Source organism: Sceloporus occidentalis, unplaced genomic scaffold, assembly GCF_023333645.1.
Source record: "Sceloporus occidentalis isolate IW3139 unplaced genomic scaffold, rSceOcc1.0.p SCAF_1, whole genome shotgun sequence".
Lineage (NCBI taxonomy): Eukaryota > Metazoa > Chordata > Lepidosauria > Squamata > Phrynosomatidae > Sceloporus > Sceloporus occidentalis.
Window position 1 is genome coordinate 63,340,750 of NW_028316981.1, and position 23,228 is coordinate 63,363,977.

At 42.3% G+C, this 23,228-nt stretch overlaps 1 protein-coding gene across 1 annotated transcript in view; it reads right to left on the reverse strand.

Moving 5' to 3' along the window:
• FBLN2 (fibulin 2) overlaps positions 1 to 23,228 on the reverse strand; it is a 145,715-nt gene that overhangs the window by 44,832 nt on the left and 77,655 nt on the right. Inside the window, exons 4-5 of the mRNA XM_089523101.1 lie at positions 15,395 to 15,581; positions 335 to 541 (exon numbers count right to left, since the gene is read on the reverse strand). Coding sequence (XP_089379227.1) covers positions 335 to 541; positions 15,395 to 15,581 — 394 coding nt within the window. The remainder of the gene's footprint in view (positions 1 to 334; positions 542 to 15,394; positions 15,582 to 23,228) is intronic.

Here is a 23,228-nt window from a genome sequence, read left to right on the forward strand (position 1 = left end):
TACTATATTGTAATCACTTCAATCTTCAATTTGTTTAAATTTGTTTTATTCCTTTACAAACTAGTTACACTGATACAGTATTTTCTGTTGTAACCCAACAGGTAACAAAAGACTAGATTGAGACTGGGAAGAGTCCTGAAAGGCAGCTAAGAAATATATTAATAAACATGTTTGGCTGAGCATCCACATGTGCCTTGTCATCAACAGAGGTACACTGAATTCTATTCCCATGTGAAGTACTGCTTGGTAAATGAGGAGAAATTAAAGATGAAAGTATAGTTCTGACAGGGCCAGTACAAACGTTCTCAGTTTGGTGTCTGGTTTATTGTCTCACCTGGATTACAGCTGAGTCCGTCGTCCTGCAAAGTAAATCTTGGGAAACAGGAGCACTTGTAGGATCCCACTGTATTGATACAGAGATGTTGACAGAGCTCTCCAGGATAGGCAAGGCACTCATCCAGGTCATCTCCAGGTAAGCTATTTGATAATTCGGCTTCATTACTGATCGACAAAGCTTCATTGCGATCTTCAGTCTCTGAAACTGCCAACATTTCAAAGCCATTAATCATGATAAGTCACCAAGGGAAAAAGCATTCTCTGTACTCATAAGCGACAGGACTTTGAATATTAGCAAAGAACTCATTAATCTGACAGACCTTGCCTGAGACAGCAGAAATATCTTCCACACACGCACAACACCATCACCATGGCCTGACCCATCTTTGAATGACATTGGTTGTAATAACACAGATTAATATGATATGGCAACATCTGAACTATGGATACACTTATGTGGTGTGCATCCTCTACCCCTCTACAGTGGAAACTGTAAAACAAGTTTAAAAATTGCTTGTTTTATATGAAGATTGGTTTACCCTCCAAATCCCTTGAAAATCTACATTTCCTATTTGCCATCAAATTTTGGTGGTGTGGTTTATCACCCAGTTTCTGCAATTTGCTGGTAGGTTGTGGCCAGCAATACATTTGGGAGAAAGAACATTATTTCCCAGACTAACCAAAGTTGCCCATGGCCCTTAGACCTCCCAAAATTGTGCAGTCCTAGTTTACCCCTACAACAATTCAATCAAACAGTGTAAATTAGTACACAGAATAAACAGCATTAAAAGCTTCCAGGCACGTGGGGTGCTTTTGCCTCAGTTCAAAAATGTTAAATATGTAGGTGCTAGCTCACAAAGACTGAAGTACAAAAGCCATGAAGGAGGCAAATCCTAACAGAGGTTCACAGAATTAGCATCATTTGCCGCACACACATATCAAATACACAAAGTAAAGATGAAAGAAGATATGCACACCCAGGAGAGGTGATCTGTTTTGAATAGAGAACATCTTGTTTCACGTTCTATCTAGATCCTTGCCTCTAGCAAGCTCTGAGCACATACAGACACATGAGAGTGCATTAGGCAAGTTAGCTCTTCTCCATTCTGCTTTCCTTGCTTATAACGAGTTTGGCAGGGGCAGCGGTGAGGCTTCCTCATAAAGGTTAAATGCAATTGATCATGACACCAGAGAGAGGGAAAAATCAGAGAGCAGGAGAAATGAACTTTAAAGCGACTATTGATTAAAAGGAATTGCTTTAGTTCTTAGTGCACAGCTCATTTGGTCAGCAAATGTGCAGGGCAATGAAAAGAAAGAAAGCAAAACGGATTTGCCTCAGGCCATATATAATAGGCAAGGGCTACCATAACTTCAGTATTCCTAAAACAGATTCCATACCCTTTCTCAAGAAATTGACTTTCAACCATATAAAAGCTAATCATTATATGTTTATTGCATGGTGATCTACTGGCATATTGTAACAGTAAGGCAAGGGATGATGTCTTAGTAACCTTCTATATTAGCTTTTCTCACTATGTTACTTCCCCTAGATGTGTTGGTCTACAAATCCCATCATCCTCCAATCAATATGCTCAGAGCAAGTGAAATTTTCACATAATTTTCTGGCTATGCTATGAATGCACACTGACACCACAGAAGCCACTTGAAATCCAGTGACATCTACAATAAAGAGGTTTATTCTAAAAGCAGTGTTTTTATTCAAGTCATGCTTTTAGTGTCATGATCTGTAGAGGTACACATCATGTTATTAAAAAAGCAGAAAAAAATAAAACAAAATAAAAAACACACATATAGAAATTACAATTTTGGATTTTTTTTTAGTAATTTATTTATTTGTCAGATTTCTAGTTTGCATCTTATGAGGATGTTCTTCACATATTAAATAGGTAAAACCAGTAGTAAACTATGTAAACCATAATGAAGAATGGAGTAAGTAGCAATAATCAGATAAAAATAGATGAATAGTTGGATTAAAATGTGCTTAAAGCAGGAGAAAAAAAAGTAGTGTACAGTTTTAAGAAGGACAGAAAGGAGACATTATGGTACAGAGAGCTGCAAGAAAGATACTATAATTAAGAAGGCACTGGTACTCCTTTTAGATATTAGAAAAGCTTTGGAAAACAGTTCTTGGAATACCAGTTTACCATACCTTGCATTAATTCCTCCTTCAGAATCCTGTCAAATCCCACATCCTGAATCAACTAACAATGTAATTTGATACATAGCTAATTAGTACTAGGTGTTTGTGTTTTTTTGGGGGGGGCAGGTTTGCGGCACTGAATACAGTTTATTTTCATACAATTCGATCCAGGATCCCAGGCAGTGGAATCACAATGGAGGTGCAGGGGGATGGTCCGCACCAGGTGACAGCCTAAGGATCCTCAAACCTCTGCCTTTTGGCAGAAATGGGCTGTGGTATTTGTCTACATCCCTTTAAAATGCTGAAGAGATGGTACGAGTGGGGTGAGGCTCAGTGGGAGGAGTAAAAAGAGGGTCCAGTTTTTTAAAAAAAATAATAATTAAAATTTCAAATTTCAAAATTTTTAAACCATTTAAAGGGAAAGGTAGAATATGTGCATTTTCCAATAAAGTGTGCAAAGTTCCAAATTTACATGGAACTCATGCAGTGTGCTACAGGAGGAGTGAACATGTCTATCCTATCTACATTTTAATGAGAAATACACACCATTTCAGATTTCACCAACTTCTCAGGGACCACCTGCAACATTTTCTTGCTTGATGCAAAGTATAAGATGGTGATTTTTCTCTAACCGCTGTATAGAAACTGTCTTATTGCCAGTTAATGACTCTTATTTCAACATTTGGTGATGTGTCTTCCACTACACCTGAAACAGAAAGCTAATTTATAAGGCGTACGAGAAGCCATGTGGCTTAAGCAGGTCTATTCTCTTACAATGAGGAACTACTAGTGGTTCATGAGGAAGAGCTGGGTGTTTCAGAAACCAGCCTGCAACATCTCTAACTCAATATAGTCACTTCACTCCATCTAATGGTAGGCCTGGCCTTGTCATTTCTCATAATGCACACTGCAATTTATAGTCTTCCTTTCCCCTTCTTGTCTCTTTCCCCACTCCATCTTTTACATTCAGTTACCTTCTCAGACATAGAATTGCATTTCTTAGGATATTCTGCAAAATACCATACACACTGATGGTGTACAATAAATAATAAAAACAGTAACTTTCAATTGTAATGAGCTATTGATCACGAATGAACGATTTCAGCATTTTCTGCTATTTGATTGTTTGCCAAAAATATCTATGCATTTCCAAATAACAAGGAAACTTCCATCATAGAATCATAGAATCATAGAGTTGGAAGAGACCACTAGGGCCATCCAGTCCAACCCCCTGCCATGCAGGAAATCCAATTCAAAGCATCCCCGACAGATGGCCATCCAGCCTCTGTTTAAAGACCTCCAAGGAAGGAGACTCTATCACCCTCCGAGGGAGTGCATTCCACTGTCGAACAGCCCTTACTGTCAGGAAGTTCCTCCTAATGTTCAGGTGGAATCTCTTTTCCTGTAGCTTGCATCCATTGTTCCGGGTCCTGTTCTCTGGAGCAGCAGAGAACAAGCTTGCTCCCTCTTCAATATGACATCCTTTCAAATATTTAAACAGGGCTATCATATCACCTCTTAACCTTCTGTTCTCCAGGCTAAACATCCCCAGCTCCCTAAGTCGTTCCTCATAGGGCAAGGTTTCCAGACCCTTCACCATTTTTGTCGCCCTCCTTTGGACACGCTCCAGTTTCTCAATGTCCTTTCTGAATTGTGGTGCCCAGAACTGGACACAATATTCTAGGTGGGGCCTGCCCAGAGCAGAATACAGTGGCACTATTACTTCTCTTGATCTAGACACTATACTTCTATTGATGCAGCCTAAAATAGCATTGGCCTTTTTAGCTGCCGCATCACACTGTTCACTCATGTTCAACTTGTGGTCTACTTGGACTCCTAGATCTCTTTCACATGTACTTTCATTCAGCCAGGTGTCACCCATCCTATATCTGTGCATTTTATTTTTCCGCCCTAAGTGCAATACCTTACATTTCTCTGTGTTGAATTTCATTTTGTTAGCTTTGGCCCAGCTTTCTAGTCTATTCAGGTCATTTTGAATCTTGATCCTGTCCTCTGGGGTATTAGCTATTCCTCCTAATTTGGTGTCATCTGCAAATTTGATAAGTATGCTCCCAATTCTGTCATCCAGGTCATTGATAAAGATGTTGAATAGCACTGGGCCCAGGACAGAGCCCTGTGGGACCCCACTGGTCACTTCTCTCCAGGATGAAAAGGAGCCATTGTTGAGCACCCTTTGGGTTCGGCCGGTCAACCAATTACAGATCCATTTAACAGTTCCTTTGTCTAGCCCACATTTTACAAGCTTGTTTGCAAGAATGTCATGGGAAACCTTGTCAAAGGCCTTACTGAAATCAAGATATACTATATCCACAGCATTCCCTTCATCTACCAAGCTGGTAATTTTATCAAAGAAAGAGATTAGGTTTGTCTGGCATGACTTGTTTCTCTGAAACCCATGTTGACTTTTTGTGATTATGGCATTGCCTTCTAGATGTTCACAGACTCTCTGTTTAATGATCTGCTCCAGAATCTTTCCTGGTATTGATGTCAGACTAACTGGACGATAATTGTTGGGATCCTCTTTTTTCCCCTTTTTGAAGATGGGGACAACGTTTGCCCTCCTCCAGTCAGCTGGGATCTCTCCTGTTCTCCAGGAATTTTCAAAGATTATTGCCAATGGCTCCGATATTACATTTGCCAGTTCTTTTTATACCTTTGGATGGAGTTCATCTGGTCCCGGAGACTTAAATTCATTTAGATTAATAAGGTGTTCCTCTACTATCTCTTTACTTATTCTGTGCTGAAATTCCCCTATTCTGTCCTCTGCTCCATTATCCTCAGGTTGAGCACCCTTTGCCTTTTCTGAGAAGACTGAGGCAAAGAAGGTGTTGAGTAATTCTGCCTTTTCTCTGTCTTCTGTTAGCATTTTGCCATCTTCTCCACGCAGTGACCCTACCGTTTCCTTCTTCTTCCTTTTGCTGCGGACATATCCAAAAAAGCCCTTTTTATTGTTCTTAACCTCTCTAGCAAGCCTGAGTTCATTCTGCGCTTTAGCTTTTCTGACTTTACCCCTACACATGCCTGCTATTTCTTTGAATTCCTTTTTTGTGATTTCCCCCTTTTTCCATTTCTTATACATGTTCCGTTTCAAACTTAGCTCATTGAAAGTTCCTTAGTCATCCATCCTGGTTTCTTGAGACACCTCCCGTTTTTCTTTCTCACTGGAACTGTTTGAAATTGTGCCTTCAGTATCTCTCTTTTGAGAAACTCCCATCCATCCTGAACTCCTTTATCTTTTAGTATTTCTGACCATGGAATCGCCCTCAATACTTCTCTAAGTTTACTGAAATTCGCTCTCCTAAAGTCTAGGATGAGTGTCCGACTCTGCCTGGCTTCTCCTTTCCACTGTATTACAAACTCCAGGAGAACATGGTCACTTCCACCTAATGATCCCACCACTTGCACCCCATTAACCAAGTCATCCTTGATGGTTAGGATCAGATCTAAAATAGCTGACCCCCTTGTTGCCTCTTCCACCTTTTGGACCATGAAATTGTCTTCCAGGCAAGTGAGGAATTTGCTAGACCTTGAGGATTTTGCTGAGTTTGACTTCCAGCAAATATCAGGGTAGTTGAAGTCGCCCATCACTACTACATCTCTCCTTTCTGAGTGTGTGGTCATCTGTTCTAGAAAGGCATCATCCAATTCCTGAGTCTGACTTGGGGGTCTGTAGTAGACTCCCATCATAACATTCTTGTTGTTTCCCTCCCCTTTGATTCTTATCCAGATGCTCTCCACCTGGCTTCCATGATTGATGTCCAGGATCTCTTCACTGGTGTAAATATCTCTGACATATAGTGCTATTCCTCCTCCTTTCTTGTTTGGCCTATTTCTCTTAAAAAGGTTATACCCCTCTATTTCCACATTCCAATCATGAGACTCATCCCACCAGGTTTCAGTGATGCCTATTATATCATATTTGCTTTGTTGTACTAGGAGTTCGAGTTCATCCTGCTTATTTCCCATGCTCTGTGCATTAGTGTAGAGACATCGCAGACCATGGTTCCCTTTTACTTGCTGCCTGTGCAAGTTTTTTTGCCTCCCACTGTTGGGTCCTTGCACTGTTTGCCTTGTTTCCTCTGTGTCAGTTTGACTATTTTCGCCATCCCTTTCGCCTTCCTTAATATTGTCTCCCTTCCCCTCGGAACTCAGTTTAAAGCTCTCCTGATCAAGTTCTTGAGACTGTTGGCAAAAACATTTCTTCCAACTGGCGTGAGATGCAACCCGTCTGTTGCAAGAAGTCCCTCCTCATGGAACCGCAGCCCATGATCAAAGAATCCAAATCCTTCTCGGCGGCACCATCTGCGAAGCCAGTTGTTCACATCTGCTATTTTCCTCTCCCTTCCTGGACCATGCCCTTCAACTGGCAGAAGAGACGAGATGACAACCTGTACATCCATTCCTTTCAGCTTCCTACCAAGCGCCTCGTAATCCCTTTTGATGTTGTGAATGCTGTGTCTTGCAGTATCATTAGTTCCCACGTGGACCAAAAGGAAGGGGTATTGGTCAGTAGGCTTGACCAGTCTTGTCAGCCTCTCTGTCACATCACGGATCTTTGCACCTGGAAGACAACACACCTCTCGAGACATCTTGTCAGGCCTACAAATCACTGCTTCTGTACCCCTCAGCAAGGAGTCCCCCACTACGACCACACGCCTCCTCCGAGGCTTAGCAGCGACTGTTCCCTCGGGTGGGACTCTCAGGCTCCCCTGCTCCGTCCCTGAAGTCTGTCCATGCTGCTCTTCTTCATCCTCCTTGATAAGGGAAAGAGCTTGGAATCGATTCTCTAGCTGCAAGCTCCCCGAACAATTCCTTCTTGGCTTACTTCTCTTTGTGACATTCCTCCAGCTGTCTGCCTCCTCTGTTTGGCAAGTGACCTCTTGCACCCTAGCATCTTCCTCTGCGTGGTACTCATCCAAGATGGTTAGTTCTATTGTGTCCAGGAAATCCTCTTGTTCCCTAATCTGCTGAAGTGTAGCTACTCTGGACTCCAGCTGCTGCACTTTCTCCTCCAAGAGTGCTACCAACTTGCACTTGGTGCATGTGAAGTTCTCCACTTCTGTAGGCAAGAAGAGAAACATCCCACAAGAGTTGCAGGTGACTGCAGCAGATCCCTCGTTGTCCATACTGCAAAGTCTTTAGTAATGAGTATAACAGTCAATCTACTGGGAATACTTCTTTAAAGGAATGTACTGGCTGCTATCTTACACTTAAAGGGAAGGTTCTGTTTCAATATCCGATTCTAACCTGATGCCACCTGAGCAGAGTTGTTGAGTTAAAGAAAACTAAAATTCGCGGGCCGTTAGGCGCGCGGCTCTGGAAGTTGGTATATAAAGCTAGTCTGCTAGCTCCGCCCCCTTGTGACTCACAGATGTGACTCACAGAAGCTCCTCCCCTTCAGCAACGAGCACACGGTCTCAAGCACACGGTCTCAAAATGGCTGCCAAGCAGCTCCTCTCCTTCTCCTCTCTCTGGCCGGACTGTTCTGGAAGGCTCTGGAAGTTGGTATATAAAGCTAGTCTGCTAGCTCCGCCCCCTTGTGACTCACAGATGTGACTCACAGAAGCTCCTCCCCTTCAGCAACGAGCACACGGTCTCAAGCACACGGTCTCAAAATGGCTGCCAAGCAACTCCTCTCCTTCTCCTCTCTCTGGCCGGACTGTTCTGGAAGGCTCTGGAAGTTGGTATATAAAGCTAGTCTGCTAGCTCCGCCCCCTTGTGACTCACAGATGTGACTCACAGAAGCTCCTCCCCTTCAGCAACGAGCACACGGTCTCGAGCACACGGTCTCAAAATGGCTGCCAAGCAGCTCCTCTCCTTCTCCTCTCTCTGGCCGGACTGTTCTGGAAGGCTCTGGAAGTTGGTATATAAAGCTAGTCTGCTAGCTCCGCCCCCTTGTGACTCACAGATGTGACTCACAGAAGCTCCTCCCCTTCAGCAACGAGCACACGGTCTCAAGCACACGGTCTCAAAATGGCTGCCAAGCAGCTCCTCTCCTTCTCCTCTCTCTGGCCGGACTGTTCTGGAAGGCTCTGGAAGTTGGTATATAAAGCTAGTCTGCTAGCTCCGCCCCCTTGTGACTCACAGATGTGACTCACAGAAGCTCCTCCCCTTCAGCAACGAGCACACGGTCTCAAGCACACGGTCTCAAAATGGCTGCCAAGCAGCTCCTCTCCTTCTCCTCTCTCTGGCCGGACTGTTCTGGAAGGCTGTGGAGCAAAGCAGAAAGGCTTGAAAATATTACTCTTTTTTTTTTTTTTTTGGACTGTAATTCTCAGCAACCCTCAGCCAACAACATTACTGGCCATGTTGTTTGGAGGATTATGGAAAAGTAACTTTCACAGACCTTACCAAAAAATACACAGGCTTATTTTCTAAAATTAATTAGCAAGCTTGTTGTGAAAGTACAGTTCTCAAAAGGGTTGCAAAGGTTTATCACGTTTCAATCATTTAGTGTCACTGCATATCTAACACATTGCAGTGAGAGAGCACATTGCTCCAGCCTTTAAAAATGTAGAACGTTCTTATGTTTTTGAAAATTTACCTTAAAGAAAGCATGGACAAAAAGATGAAGCAATGATGGTGGTGGATGGACACAAATCTGTGAATTATTTCAAAAAAAGAGAGACAAGAAAGAAAAATAATAACAATAGCATGATATTGTAAAAGGCTTGTGGATTGAGGAGACATTTAACCTTCTCTGTCAAAGATTTCTGGGGTAATAACAAACTACAAATCCAAGATTTCCATAGCACTGGGCCATGGCAGTTAAAGTGCTGTCAACCTGGATTATTTCTGTAATGCAGATGCAGCCAGTGATGATGATGATGGATACATAGATATGTTGTATTGGTGTATTGTTAAAATGGTAATTTTATTCTATGTGTTAGCAAAACCTATAAAGATATGCAGAGAGATAAAGGTTCAGTCCTTCTGAAAATGTAACATCCTAATGGCCACATGATGCACTGCAATAAATGTGTGGTGCCTTATGTACAGTGTAATGTAATGTAATAAAACTCAGTGCCCAGAAATTGATGTCTGTGTTTCTCTCTAAGGGCATATATTTGTTAGTATATCTACTAATGCATATAATAAATAGCTGAAAGAGTACCAGAGAGCATGCACACTTCCCATGTAAATATCCTGAGATTACAATACTTGATGGTAACTCTGACTCTCTGATTTAACCACCATCATGAACTGGGTATTCAGGTGACCAGAAGTTGATAATGGACAAAATCCAAAGTCCTTAGAGGGAGGAGTGCAGAACCACACATTTTCACTCTGGTTTATACCGAACGACTACTATATTTATAATCAGCTCTCCATATCCATGGATTCTGCATCCATGGATTCAACCAGACATAGCCTGAATATATGTTTTAAAAAACTGAAAAAGCAAACCTTCATTTTGCCATTTTCAAAATGACCTGAATAGACTAGAAAGCTGGGCCAAAGCTAACAAAATGAATTTCAACATAGAGAAATGCAAGATACTGCACTTAGGGTGGAAAAATGAAATGCACAGATACAGGATAGAGGACACCTGGATGAATGAAACTACATGTGAAAGGGATCTAGGAGTCCAAGTAGACCACAAGTTGAACATGAGTCAACAGTGCGATGCGGCAGCTAAAAAGGCCAATGTGATTTTAGGCTGCATCAATAGAAGTATAGTGTCTAGATCAAGGGAAGTAATAGTGCCACTCTATTCTGCTTTGGTCAGGCCTCACCTGGAATACTGTGTCCAGTTCTGGGCACCACAATTCAAAAAGGATGTCGAGAAACTGGAGCATGTCCAAAGGGGGGCAACTAAGATGGTGAAGGGTCTGGAAACCATGCCCTATGAGGAATGCCTCAGGGAGCTGGGTATGTTTAGCCTGGAGAAGAGAAGGTTAAGAGGTGATATGATACCCCTGTTTGAAGGGATGTCATATTGAGGAGGGAGCAAGCTTGTTTTCTGCTGCTCCAGAGACTAGAATGCAGAACAATGGCTGCAAACTGCAGGAAAAGAGATTCCTCCTCAACATTAGGAGGAGCTTCCTGACGGTAAGGGCTGTTCGACAGTGGAACAAACTCCCTTGGAGTGTGGTGGAGTCTCCTTCCTTAGAAGTCTTCAAATAGAGGCTGGATGGCCAGTTGTTGGGGATGCTTTGATTTAGATTTCCTGCAAGGCAGGGGGGTAGGACTACATGGCCCTTGTGGTCTCTTCCAACTCTGTGTTTCTATATAAGAGGTATCATTTTTATTATACTGTTGTATAGAGAGAGACTTGAGCATCAATGGATTTTGGTAGCCACAGGGGGATCCTGGAACAAACCCCAGCAGATACCAAAGGCCCACTCTATGTGGAGAGAATTGAAAGGAAAATTAAAGCAGGAGGATTCAAGGCTGGAATGCATTAACAATGCAGTCGTGTTTCTTAGAGATTTAAAGATGATAACAATAATTTATTTTAATAGACTACATTTCCTATTTGGCTATGTGTTACAAGAGCTATGGGTTGTATCAAATGACAGCCAGCTTGAGTAGAAGGCTCATCCTCTTCCCCCACTTGCATGGTTTTCAAACCATGGGCACATACCTGTTCTCAGCTGATAAATGCTGATGAAGTCGACTATTGATTATACAGCACATGTCTCAACAGGCGTCAGAGCTTCCATAGTATTACCACCCAAACATACACACAATGGCATCATCAGGAGATGCTGGGAGTGTGGACCACACCAGGTGACACTGTCAGAGGGTATAACACTGGGAAGTAGTGAAGCGTCACAAGTTCCCTCCCCCAGAAAGAAAGTGGGGGAGACTCTGCTTGGTGTGTCACTCCTCTTTGGGGTTGGGGTGAGAATGGGGTTGACGTCACAGACCTTTTTCTCTGCTCCCTACTGTCATGCATCCCCCTCCTGATTTGTTTGGCTCCTTACCACCATTGTCCCCTGGAGAGGCTGTTTGAAGTTCTTTCCTTGAGGAAAATGTTTTTAATTACAGGAAACTGTAATTATAGGAAATTGTAATTAAAACATTGTTCTTGCTCAGTGGGGCATTCTGTTTTTGCTTTCTCAGCTGGGGGAAAAGGTAGGATGCTGGGTTTTCCAAGATAGGACCCTCCTCCCACTCAGACCTCCATCCCAGGAAGTCCATGGGGTGACACCATGAGATATTGCACTGGGCGAAACCAACCCTAGTGATTCCACTGCACACATGCATGTTCTTTTTAGTTTAAGATGAACCTTTTGAATTTCTCCTTGTGCTTCTGAAGGCATAGGCTGTAAAACCAACAGTGGCCTATCCTGATTATGTCAGCATAAGTGTTTTTAACATTGTTGTACAAGGGGGTACCCATCATCTCCTTACACAATGCCTTTGCCATGTATACACAAGGGCAACCAGGAATTCCCTGGTGCAGCTCCTGTCAGCTGGCCACTCACCTGCTATAGGAGTGACCTCTCTCCTGCTGTTCTTCTCCACCCAGCTGGCTGCTAGGGAAGGGACAAGACATTCTTGCTAAGGGCTTTAGAAATTAGGTCAAGGGCAAAATATTATCACATGAGATCAGGTTGGGGACCACATATGGCTATAGAACCATAGATTTCTCATCTCTCCTTTGTAATGAAACACCATTGCACAACTACAGAGTGGAGTGAACCAGACGAAGCAAAAGGAGCAGCCAGAGGCTTCTCCTGCCCTTATCACTGTGGGACCAGCAACAGAATGCTGTGGTCCTGAGGCTGGCTGCTGCCACGGTCCCATATGGGCCACCGGCAGGAGTCGCTTTTTGCCACTCCTTAAAGGCCTTGGCGCAACCTCCAGGCAGTTTGGGGACATGCATTGTTTGAACATGATGCCCCCAAAGCGCCCAGAAAGCACTTTATTTGGCCTGTCTGCTCAGGCCACTGTGATTCTGTAGGAATTCCAAAGTGCCAATCTTGTCTTTAAAAAAGAAAAGAAAAAAAGATATTCATTAAAAACCCATCTATCCTTTCCACATTATTTCCAGACAAATTTTTGCTGTAATATATTACTGTGTTCTGTTTTATGTAATACCCAATTAAACACCAAAATAAGAGCATGCTGCATTAATTACTTTATGATCTCTAAAAGCATAATTTATGGGAAATTAAAGGAAAATAATTTAGCTACACCCCCTACAGACCCTGAAGGTAAAAGCACTGGAAAGGGGGAAATGATCAGAACCTCCATGGTGACAGTTGGAAATTAGCATCTCCAAGCTACCAGAGCAGGCATAATTTTAACATAAATTATGAATCTCTTCAGCCTGCCTATTATTTTTTAAAACCAAGCTGAATGAGCACCCAAACTTGTTTTCTGTTGCTCTAGAGCCTAGAACACAACCCATGGATTCAAATAATGAGAAAAGTGATTGCACCTAATCATGAGCTATTCAATAGTGAAAAGAACTGCCTTGGAGGGCGGTGTACTCTCCTTCACTGGAGGCCTTTATAAAAAAAAATTCGGATGGGCATCTATCAGAGTGCTTTAGTTATATATTTCTGCCTGGCAGGGAGTTGGATAGATCAGTCTTCTGGTGCCTTTCAACTCTTAAGATTCTATGGCGCGTTACAGACCGCCCGTTTGGGGCGGCCTGTAACTGGTCCTTTCCCTGCCAGATCGGGGCCTCAGCTGCCACAGCGGCAGCCTCTGAGGCCCCAATCCGCCGCTTTCCAGGCTGCGGGGAAGCAGCAAAAGGCCGCTTCCACGTGGCCTGGAAAGGGGTGTCCTTGGGGCTTCATGCCCCAAGGACACCCAGCGGTGGTGGGGATATGGAGAAAGGGGCCACTCAGCCCCTTTCTCATTTGTGTCGCTGGCGCAGCCGTGTAGAGGCTGCGCCAGCGACGCAAATCGTGGAAGGAGCTCCGAAACGGAGCTCCTTCTGGGGCTGCGGAAAGGGCGCCCCAGGCGCCCTCGTGCGGCCCCACTACATCACTTCCGCGCCGCCCCGTTTGGAGGCGGCGTGGTCATGATGTAGTCATGGCAGCACCCATGTGTATAGGGCATCGCCATTTTCTACACGCTCTGCACGTATCAGGGTTAGGGGCGTCAGGAAGTGATGCCCCTTCCTAACCCTAGTACGTGTGGAGCGCGTACTTAATGCCCGTCTGGAATGGGCCTATGATTCTGCAAGACAAATATTCACTGCCTTACCAGTTCCTGGATATCTAGCGGGTGCCTGGTTCTAACACTTTCTTCCCCAGTTCATTCTATTGCAAAGAATGAAATTGCTTACAATTATTTAGCACTTTTGGGGAAAGCTCTTTACAGAACTTGGAAAGAAAAGCATTACCTGAAGAAATGAATTAATTCATTTATTTTACAATACTGTTGATGCCATAAGCAAATGGCAAATATTATTTCATTAGCAAAATTACTGCCGTTTTAGAGAAGGAGAGACCACTGGCCACATAGGAGAACAGTGCCACAGAAGCAGGAATGGAAAAATATTTAAAAATATATATATTTAATTTGACTAATATGGGTTTTTAAATTTATTTTTTAGTATTGGGAATAATAATAATAATAATAATAATAATAATAATAATATGTCAACCAGTGCTGGATGGGGTCACACTTCCCCTAAAGGACTGTGTCTGCAGCTTGGGAGTGCTCCTGGACTTGTTCCTTTAGTTGTCAGCCCAGATAGATGCGACAGCCAGGAGTGCTAGTATCAGCTTCAGCTGATACGCCAGCTGCCAAGGGACCTAGAAACAGTGGTACACGCACTGGTAACCTCTCGACTCAACTTCTGTAATGCACTCTACATGGGGCTACCCTTGTGCCTAGTTCAGAAACTTCAATTGGTTCAAAACATGGCAGCCAGATTGGTCGCTGGAAAATCTTGAGGCGACCACATAGCTATCTTAAAATCTCTCCATTGGCTGCCTATTAGTTTCCGGGCACAATACAAAGTGTTGGTAATAACCTTTAAAGCCCTTCATGGCTTGGGTCCAGCTTACATGTGAGAGCACCTTCCTCCATACAATCCAACCCGCACACTCAGGTCCTCTGGAAGAAATTTGCTGCAGCCAAGGAAGACCAGTTGGCTGCAGTTACCGAGAGGGCTTTCTCATCTGATGCTCCTAAATTATGGAATGACCTGCCAGAAGAGATCCAACATATCACCACTCTTGGCACCTTTAAAAAGGCTGTGAAGGCGGATCTCTTCTGGCAGGTCTTCTCTGACTGACCTCCCGTTACACTAATATGGATTGCCCCTTGGTGTGCCCCAAGATGTCTTGCTTCAATTTTGTCTATTTTAATCAATTTTAACTTGTATTTTATAGTGTTGTCATTTTAATTATAAGGTAAGGGATTAGGGGATTATGTATTTTTTAGTTATGTATATACTGTGTATTTTATTTATGTAACCCACATAGATTGTTCTGGAGAGGTGGGATATAAATTAAACCTATTATTATTATTATTATTATGCTGATTTCTGTATGCTGAGCCTCCATTTCTATATTAAAAAAATAAAATAAAATTCATCGAGTTGCCATATGGCAACAGGTGACTTGAAGGCACATACACACAAACACTCATATATATACCCAATGTTCTTAACAACTTCTGTGGAAAACCTGCTTGTCCTCTTGGTAAAATATGATACTTTTGAAAAGTGTTGAAACAAGCCATAAACAGAAAAGACAGGAGCAGAATCAGAGGCTGCTTGCAGCAAATGACTGCTATAACACTTTGACATAATTTAAATCTCTTGGAAATGGCTTGCTGGAGAGAGCAAGTTCCATAGCCCAACAGTGGAATGCCTTGTCTACTTCCAGGTTGACTATTTTTATGGAGTGAGAAGACAACGACTTGCCTTCTGCTTCCTGTAGTTAACAATGCAACACTTACGTTTCTCTGGTGTCACTGTTGGCAGTGGTTCAGGGTGTTTCTTTAGTTCTGGAGGGATAAGATGGTCTTCTCCTTCACAGCAGGAAAGCATCATGTGGTTGCAAGGATAGCCAAGATTTGGATTAGGCTCACAGCTTTGCTCCTCACTTTTTACTCGTAAACCCAATGTGCAGCAATCACAACATTGCTGTAAGAGAAAGGAACCATGAACACAAAGAGACAATAGTTAGTCTGTCTCTGATAGGGGCACAGCTGTTTGAGGGATTCTGGGAGTGTAACTTTTCTAAGCTCTAAGGGTATTCAAGTATATTTTACTCACTCCCTGCCCCCAGGGTAGGATACTTTCATTTACTTGAGAGAGAAAAAAAAGATACAGTATTAATCTGTCATTCCTACAGGAGAAAGTGCAAATGTACCATTGTACATTAAAGCATACCATCAGTGCCAAATCTGTTTGCCTGTAACCTAATTTATACAATCATATATTTATTTTTCAGTAGCCAGGCATGGAAACTTTATCCTGAGAGAAGCTCTTCTTGTTTCCATGAACGGTATTCTACCAGATGGTTAAAACTATCCCATTTGGGAGGGCTTTGAGACTGCGAGTGGTTTTTAGCCTCTGCACTGATCTGTGTTTTAGCTTGCTATACTCGGCTGTTTCTTATAGCTCAGACAATGTCTAATTGTTTTAACAGATAATGTATTCTTTTCTGTCGTCTGATTTTACTAATTCAATAATATGATTTATTTTTTAATCTTTTATTATTTATCTTTGGCATTAGAAATCCCTCCTTCTTCCCTGCCTCCCTCCCTCCTACCCTTGCTTAGGGCAACATACAGATGGTCTCTCCTCCCATCTTGTACCATCACAGCAAAGTTAGAAGGGCATGTATGGTAGTGGTTACCACATGAGTTGGGTGGTGAACCTGCCCCCTGCTTTACCCTGAACTTGAAAAGACCCGTCCTGATCACAACTTCATGTAGCATTTGGAGATACTGTTTAAGGAGCAAAGATCTCAATGGTTCAGAGAAACAAAGTAAAGATTTTACTATAGAAACTCCATTCTAAAGAAAGGAAAACTATGTGGGAGGGAGGAATGAAGCTTTCCCCACCCCCACCCTCAAATAAGTATTTTGCCCCTCCAAAATGAAATATCCCTACACAGTATAGTATCTTGTTCAAATTACTGAAACTGTTGGATCTTGTTCAAATTATAGTTTTATCATCACACCTCCTTTGTAGACTTTGTTTAACAATCCCATTCATTTTTATTGCACTCTCTAGCTGGGGACATGGGTCAGAAGTAAGAGGAGGATTATGAGGATTATTATTAATATCCAGTTCTGGACTCAAGGTGGTTTACAACAGATAAATATAACTAAAAATTCACAACATACAAAAATTTAAAATATAATTAAATTATCAGAAAAAATTAAACCCTGTTGAAAATATAAACTGTTAAACAGAAAATGGCAAAATAAAAAATCCAGCACATTATGCAAGGCCCCTTCTCCTTGAGTAACTGGCCTTCCAAGGCCTACCAAAATGACAAGGTTCTTGTGGAAAGATAGCAAGAAGGGAGCCAGTCTAACCTCTCTCTGAGAAGGTAGTTCTAGAGTCTATGAGCCCTTCCTGCATTCTCACCAGATTAGGTTGCCAGAATGAAAACTGGAGACAGTTCCTGAATCTTTAATTGTTGTGTAGAAGAAAGTCTTTCACAACCAAGTTACAAAGAACACCTGCAGGACCTTCTTCTACTGCCTCTAAGCTTTAAGCAAAGAAGGATAATACAGTATAACTGGAGGTTAAGAAGGCCACCAAGGCTGGCAGCATGATGGTTGCTCTTAAGAAGGCAGCAATCTCCTTGCATTCCTCACCCCTAGTGTACCCTACTATTTACTTTCAAGTAAGGTTAGGATACCTTCATATGAGCAGTGCAAGATTCAACTGCAGTTCAATGAGCTTGTGTAGGTGGAATAGGTATGGGGGCACATTTTCTATCAGCTTAGCCAACAAGATATCATAGACCAGCATCTCAGTGTGCCAAGTTGTGTTATGTGATAGTGCTTGAATCTGAGAATCAAGTGGACTCTGGTTTCAATAGACTACTTTAGTTGTTTCTTCCTCCCCATATCTAGCTATGACCAGTGTTGGGGAAAGTCACTCTTTTAGGCTACAGCTCCAAAAGTCCCTAAACAGTATGGCAAGTGGCTACAGCTCCCCCTGCCAAATGATAGATCCAAGTATTTATCTAGCTTCTAAGCTTTACAGGAGCCATCTCACAGAGGAACTGAGCAGAGCCCTATGTTAAGAAAAAAAAATGTAACTGTGATTCTATGACATTTTTATTGGCAGAGTATTATGGAATGCTTTTGCTTCACTGAGGCATGCATGCATGCATACACACACACACACACACACACACACATACATACATACACACATACATACATACCACAGTGAAGCAAAAGCATTCCATATATATATATATATATATATATATATATATATATATTGTCCTGGACTACCAATAAGCATTGATTTTCCTGCACATCTTCTGAAAAACTACAACATCACCTACACTTCACAAAGTATTCTATCTAATAAGGCAGAGGAAAGCTTCACTTAGCTGCCAACTACAGTATCAACAGCAACTTCTCAGCAAAGCTGAAGGATTTTGAACAGTTATTTCTTCATTTGAATATGATTTCTTATAAAGAGGGAGGAAAAGAATGAGATTTGGAAGCACTGTAAGTGGAGTGTGCAGTATAGCTCTGAGTGGTCCAGCATCAGCCACATGAAATAGGGTGCCAACCAGTTTATGCATACCCCCAATGAGTAAGTAGGGTTTGGGGGGAAAAGCCCTTTTGTTTCTCTTTTGAGTCAACAGCTTTGAAATCAGGGCTTTCCTACATGTAGTGGGAGAGGGAGTTAGCTGTAGATATTGTGAAGGCTTGAAGGGAACTGACCTTATAATCTGTTTTTTTTTTTCTTCGTATTTTTAACAAGTTCTGTCACCACCAGCCAGTGTGATCATACTTTGTTGTTTATATAAGGCGTGCAGTTGTCAGGTGTGAGTGGCACCTATTTAGGCAACATTTTACCTAACCAGGAGGTTATTACATGGCACGGTTATACCACGATAGTACTGTGTTAGTCCCATCTTTGCCTGGAACTTATAACCTGAAATCTTGGCTCTCTTGGGCTGCATCCACATTACAGTTTGATACCACTTTAAATGTCATGGCTCCATGTTATGGAATCTTGGGATTTGTAGTTTGTTGTGGCACCAGAGCCCTCTGACAGAGAAGGCTAATGTCTCACAAAACTACAATTCCCAGAATTCCATAGCATTGAGTCATGGAAGTTAAACTGGTATTGAACTAGATTATTTCTGCAGTGTGGATCTAGCCCTGGAGCTGTACCACTACTGGATCATTTGGAAATTGACTCTTTTACCACTTGAAACAATCCAGTAATTAACCCCTATCCCACTCTGCCTCAGTAACCATGTGAATGTCTTGTTCTGTTTGTTGTGATTTGAAGAGAATAGTAGGTATACTGTGTGTATGCTTTAATTGCTTCTTCCTCTAGGATTCCGCAGGGATCTCCAGCAGGGAACCCCAGAATATTTCCAGTGATTGGGCTGGGAAGAGAACAGGATTCCCAGAGTTCCAAAGACATCCAGCATGTTGGGATTTTTGTTGTTGTTGCTTTTTTGAATTTTAAAATAACAACAATAAGGGGAATAGTTCAATTGCACAATTTCAACATAGTTATGTCAAAGATTAATGCACAGAGAAATTACAGGGTTCAGGAGATGTTTAGAGAGTAAATAAATAAAGAGTAAATATACAAAAATTTAAAGACTACTATAAAATACCAGAGCCAAGCAAGGAGTTTATCGCATGCAATTTTAACGCTCACCCAGGTATGGGATGGGATTGGGCTGGAACAGCTTAAAACTGATTTTACCGCATGGAAAATTGATGCCGCGCTGCCACCCAACCATCACCTGTCCTCTGGCTCTGGTGGCCAATTTTAGTGCTAGAGCTAGTACCACTGCTGGAGGATGGGTGATGGTTGGGTGGCAGTGCAGCAGTAATTTTGCGTGTGGTAAAATCAGTTTTAACTCGTTCCAGCCTGATCCCATCCCATCCCATCCCGTGACAGGGTTGTCATTAAAATTGCATGTAATAAACTCCTCATTGTTGTTCATGGGGGAAAGCATAGAGAAAATGGTCTAAGTGACATGCTTTGTGTTTGGTTTTTCAATCTGAAAAGCATCATTTCTGACTTATCGCAACTTTAAGGCGGAACCTATCATAGGATTTTTGGCGGCTGAGAGTGACTCACCTTCAACCCCAGAAAATAATGTGATAGGTTCCATCTTACGGTTGCTGTAAATCAGAAACTATGTGAAGCCACACAACAACAACAACAATTTGTAGAATTTCATAATCACTATTTTATGGATTCCCCCCCCCCCCCCCCCAATTCTGCATCCAGGGTCACCCAGTGAGTTTCCATGGTCAAGCAGGGAGTCAATCCCTGATCTCCAATGCATCCACACTGCAGAAGTAAAGCAATCTCATACCACTTTAACTGCCATGACCCTATCCTTCAGAATCTAGGAATCTGTACTTTGGTGAAGCACCATACCTCTCTGACAGGCCAGGCTGTCACCTAACTGCAAATCCCAGTATTCTTCATGATAGTTAAACCGGTGTCAAACTGCTTTATTTCTGTGGTGCAGAAGAGCTGCTAGTCCTAAACTCAAACCACTATATTACACTGGGTCTCAACTGCACAATTACAGCTTCCTGCTTTTTAAAACAAAAAAGCATGAATCATGGAGCAGGATAGAAAGCAAACACGGTGGTGAAAATGGTATTGTCATATTTTAAGTGCAAGAAAGCAAACATAGGAACTAGCACCAGAGGAAGAAATGAATTGGTGGTATGAAAGACTGCACTGACATACCACTAATTTTCAAATAGAGAAGTGGTTTGCAAATGGAACAGCCTAAAACAATTTCTAGAGTGATAAGCACAATAGTTATTGGTTTATTTTTCACATCCTGAGCATATTTGGCCAGAGTGCAGTAACTCAAGTTTCTTCCTGTGCTCCATCTGCTTCATGTCAGACCCACCTGTGTGAACCAACACCTCAGTGGAGTAGCATGTTATTTAACAGTTGGAGAAGCAGAATATAATGATGCTTTATGGAGAGCATCATTCTGCAAAAAAGTCTTTTCAGCACAAAAGCTTCAGAATTATATTCCCCCATAAATATAATTTCTTGCAGTCTGTAGCAAAATTTGCATTGACAAATAAGATAGCTGACCTGTCCCTACTAGTAAATGTTATGATCATCCATAGCTATTTTGGAAGATATTTAGAAAACTGACAATTGAAGTATAATAGACCTGTTGTCTCTTACTGAGAAAGTTAATTTATCTCAGCAGGCAATTATAGTTACCTCCAAGGCATCTAGTTTATGATTCTATTTGCAGATTGTTAAATCAAGTCACAACAAATTACAGAAGTGCACATAATTTCCCCAGACATAATATTAATAAAAAGAGAGCAATCCCTACCATCAAACACACAGCTTTTGCCTAGGTCCAGCATGACAGAAAGGAAACCCAAAGTAGAAGAAGAAACATTTATTTTAATGTGCTTCAGTTTATTTCCTCAGTTAGAAGCAGCTTCTGGCAGCTTATGCCCATATAACCCCCTTCAGTGCCATGCTGGCAAACAAACAACCTAAGCACCCAGTCAGACTCAGGCATAGTATTTCCATCTTGCACTCCCATTATCAACCTCTTCAAGATTCAACATGCCTGCACCTATACTGCCCACATGAGACGTCAAGCCTGTTTTAATCTTGTTGTCATCAACAGGATCACAGCAACAAAAGCTAGACCTCTTCATGACAGGTCTGGCCTGCAGAGGACATACTGTTGTAAGCCACCTTGGGTCCCATATCAGGAGAAAGGCAGCATATAAATTAATTAAATAAATAAATATAGCCATTTTCTGCAAATTGCACTGGTTTTCAGAATTTGGCAATGACAATTTTAATTCCAGATTGCATCTTCCTTGAGATCATTCAGGCTTCCATGAGTTCACATAATTGTTTTGCCACAGAGATAGTGGGAACTGGAGCCATGCTCCATCCACTCCCAACTTTCCCATATTGCCATGGAAGGCCTAGAAAGGAGACCACAGTGATTGTGGTCCATGGGATTGGAAACCCACCCTTATCAGGCTTCCCTTCACATAGGATTCTGTAATTATGTTCAGTCAAAGATAGCTCCAGCTCCTTCTCAGACAACAGCATGGAAGTGAAAGAGGCTGCTCCCTTTTATTCATGCTACCACTTAAGATAAAGTTAATAACTATTAAGAATTGAGCAGGACCAGAGTTCTGGGAATTCCTTGGGAGTTTTCTACTATACATTTAATGAAATGTGTCAGTACAGCTTTATTCTTCTGGGCCTTCTGAGATGCAGAATCTGTTTATAAAGCAGAAAAATATGGCTAAAGTACCTATATTTGTATCATTTTTATGAACTGTTTTTATAATGTTCTGCAGTATTTGCTCTTCTGTTATACTACACTCTGCTTTGAGGGCCCTTGTGGTCAAAAACCAACAATGAAATCCAAATATATGTATATAAATAAATGTATATATCCTTCCTTGGGGGTCTGACCTAGACTGGAGAGTCATTATGGATCTTGCATGAATCTTTAATAGGTACTGTAAATTATAGAGCTCTCTCCTGTTGCATTCTTCTACTTTTATGGAACACAAAATACTGTTTGCTTTCTTCTTCTTTTATAGATGCTACCTTATTTGTAATTTCTACAGGAATTAGTCCTATTCTTGGAACAAAGGTGCAAAATAAATAAATAAATAAATGTATCTATATTTGGGTTTTTCTCATATGAAAATATTGACTGCTTTCAAACACCTACATGCTTTAAACTGTCAAAATATTTAATGATAGCTTAGGACAATGATTCTCAAACTCTGGCCTTCCAGCTGTTTTGAACTGTTTCCCAGATGGCTGAGGCTTCTGAAGTCCAAAACACCTGGAGCACCAGAGTCTGAGAATCATTGGTTTAGGAGCTTGCAATCCTTTTTATCAACAGTGATTGAATTAAAGAAAACTACAGCGCGCCTGTGCCATACGTGGGCGCGCCATACGTGGGGCATGCGCGGGGCGGAAGGGGTGGCGCGTCCCATTCAATTTAATGGGCGCGCACGCCCGTTGCGCCCTGCGTGTGCCCGCGCCGCCGTGCCACCGCGCACGAGCCCCATTGTTTCCAATGGGGCTCGAGCATAGGTGGAATTCGCCTTACACGGAGGGATCCGGAACGGATCCCCCGCGTAAGGCGAGGACGGACTGTACTGTTTTATGTTCTTTTCTGTTTTATTCCTATCTTAATAAGAAGAATGGGAAGTGGTAATATGCTATGAAACATAATGAGAAGTAATTCCAGAGGGTCAGCACAAGAAGCCAGAACACTTGAAAGAACAGGACTAGTTCTACTATGATTAGGGATGCCATATCCCGCCGGTAGGTGGGACAAACCCACTTTTGGCGCTACGGTTCCGGTCCCGGTCCGGTTTTGCGCCAAAGGTGGGACTGCCCCGCCCACGGCCACCCACCTCCTCCTCCTCCGCCTCCTTCTCTTCTTCTGGCCGCGTGCGGCTGCTCATGCAGCCGCCGGGCCCTCAGCCACTGCCTCCTCCTCCTCCTCCTCCTCCTCTGGCTCTGCCTCCGCCTCCCGGGCCCAAGGCAAGTGCCTAGCGCGGTTGCACA